Source organism: Pyrgilauda ruficollis, unplaced genomic scaffold, assembly GCF_017590135.1.
Source record: "Pyrgilauda ruficollis isolate IOZ18807 unplaced genomic scaffold, ASM1759013v1 scaffold45, whole genome shotgun sequence".
In the NCBI taxonomy this organism is placed as follows: Eukaryota; Metazoa; Chordata; class Aves; order Passeriformes; family Passeridae; genus Pyrgilauda; species Pyrgilauda ruficollis.
The window spans coordinates 1,661,151-1,662,338 of record NW_024526044.1 but is presented as its reverse complement, the minus strand read 5'-3'; the positions used below and the strand labels follow the sequence as shown (position 1 = coordinate 1,662,338).

The 1,188-nt window shown below is 54.7% G+C and overlaps 1 protein-coding gene across 1 annotated transcript in view; it reads right to left on the bottom strand.

The window, feature by feature from the left end:
* The window catches only part of HRH3 (histamine receptor H3), a 2,491-nt gene extending 2,359 nt beyond the window's left edge, over positions 1-132 (bottom strand). The window contains exon 1 of the mRNA XM_041478399.1: positions 1-132. This exon is cut by the window's left edge and continues 187 nt beyond it. Coding sequence (XP_041334333.1) covers positions 1-132 — 132 coding nt within the window.
* Positions 133-1,188: the final 1,056 nt, after the last annotated feature.

Below are 1,188 nucleotides of genomic sequence, written 5' to 3'. Positions count from 1 at the left end.
GCTCCCGCCCCCCGCTCCGGCCCCCAGCGCCCTCGCGTACCCCCCGAGCTGCCCCGAGACTCCCGGAGCATCCCTAAATCCGCCCGAGCGCCTCTGCATCCCACGAGAGCAGCCCTGAGCATCGCTGCACATTGCCGCGTACCTTCTCAGCACGGGAGCATCTTTGTACTACCCAGAGCATCCCTTCGTTCCTCCAGGGCGTCCCTGAGGATCCACACATTCCCCTCTCAACCTGGTAGCATCCTTGCGTAACCCCGGAGCATCCCTGAATCCCCCCCAGAGCATCTTCTCCCATTTTCCTTCCCTTCTCAACCCAGGAGCATCACTGCATTACCTCAAAGAACACTTGCCACCCCCTAGAACATCTCTACATTCCTCTTTCCCCTCTCAGCTCAGAAGCATTCTTGTATTCTCCCAGAGCATCCTTGCATGCTGCACAGCAACATTCCTGCATCTCTCCAAAGTGTCCACCATGAGTTTATTACTCCTGCCGTGGTGTCTGTACCTTAATAAACAGAACTGAAGTCAGAACTTCATTTGCCTTTTAATCAGCCAGGAGGGCTCCCTGGGCAGGAGGAACACAGAGGGTGATGATCTTGTCTCTGCTCCTCAAGGGCAGCAGGGGGAAGAGGTAAAGCTGCTGGGTGCAGGCAATTCTTGGTCTGCAAACCAAGGAGTCCTTGGGGCCCCCAGTCCCAGCTACAAGAAGGTGATTAACTCTTCCTTCTTCCACCACTTGTTCACCCTTCACAGCCAAAGAGAATAACTTCTGTCTGAGGACTTGTTTCGGCTGGTGATTCTGCAGGATGAAGTTACCACCGTACAACCCCTGTGCACGGTGCCTGCTCCAGGTGGCAGGAGAGGAAACGTCCCCACAGGTATTGTCACAGGGGCAGGATCACTTCTGCTATCACACCTCTGGAGAAGAGCACAGGGATGTGCAGAGCAGCAACTGCAAAACAGAGGAGGGTACAGGCTGGGGACCCTGAGCAGGCACCTTTCTGTCTGGGGAATTCGAGAAACAGAGAGAACATAAACCGAGAAAACTGTGCAAACCCAGAAACGAGCCTGTAGTTAAGGCCCAGGGGTTTTGCCACCTTCTGATTGCTCCAAAAGCTATTTTCACCTCAGGAACTACTACAGCCTCACCGAATTCCTCCTCAAACAGGCTGCCACAGCCGCTGTCCT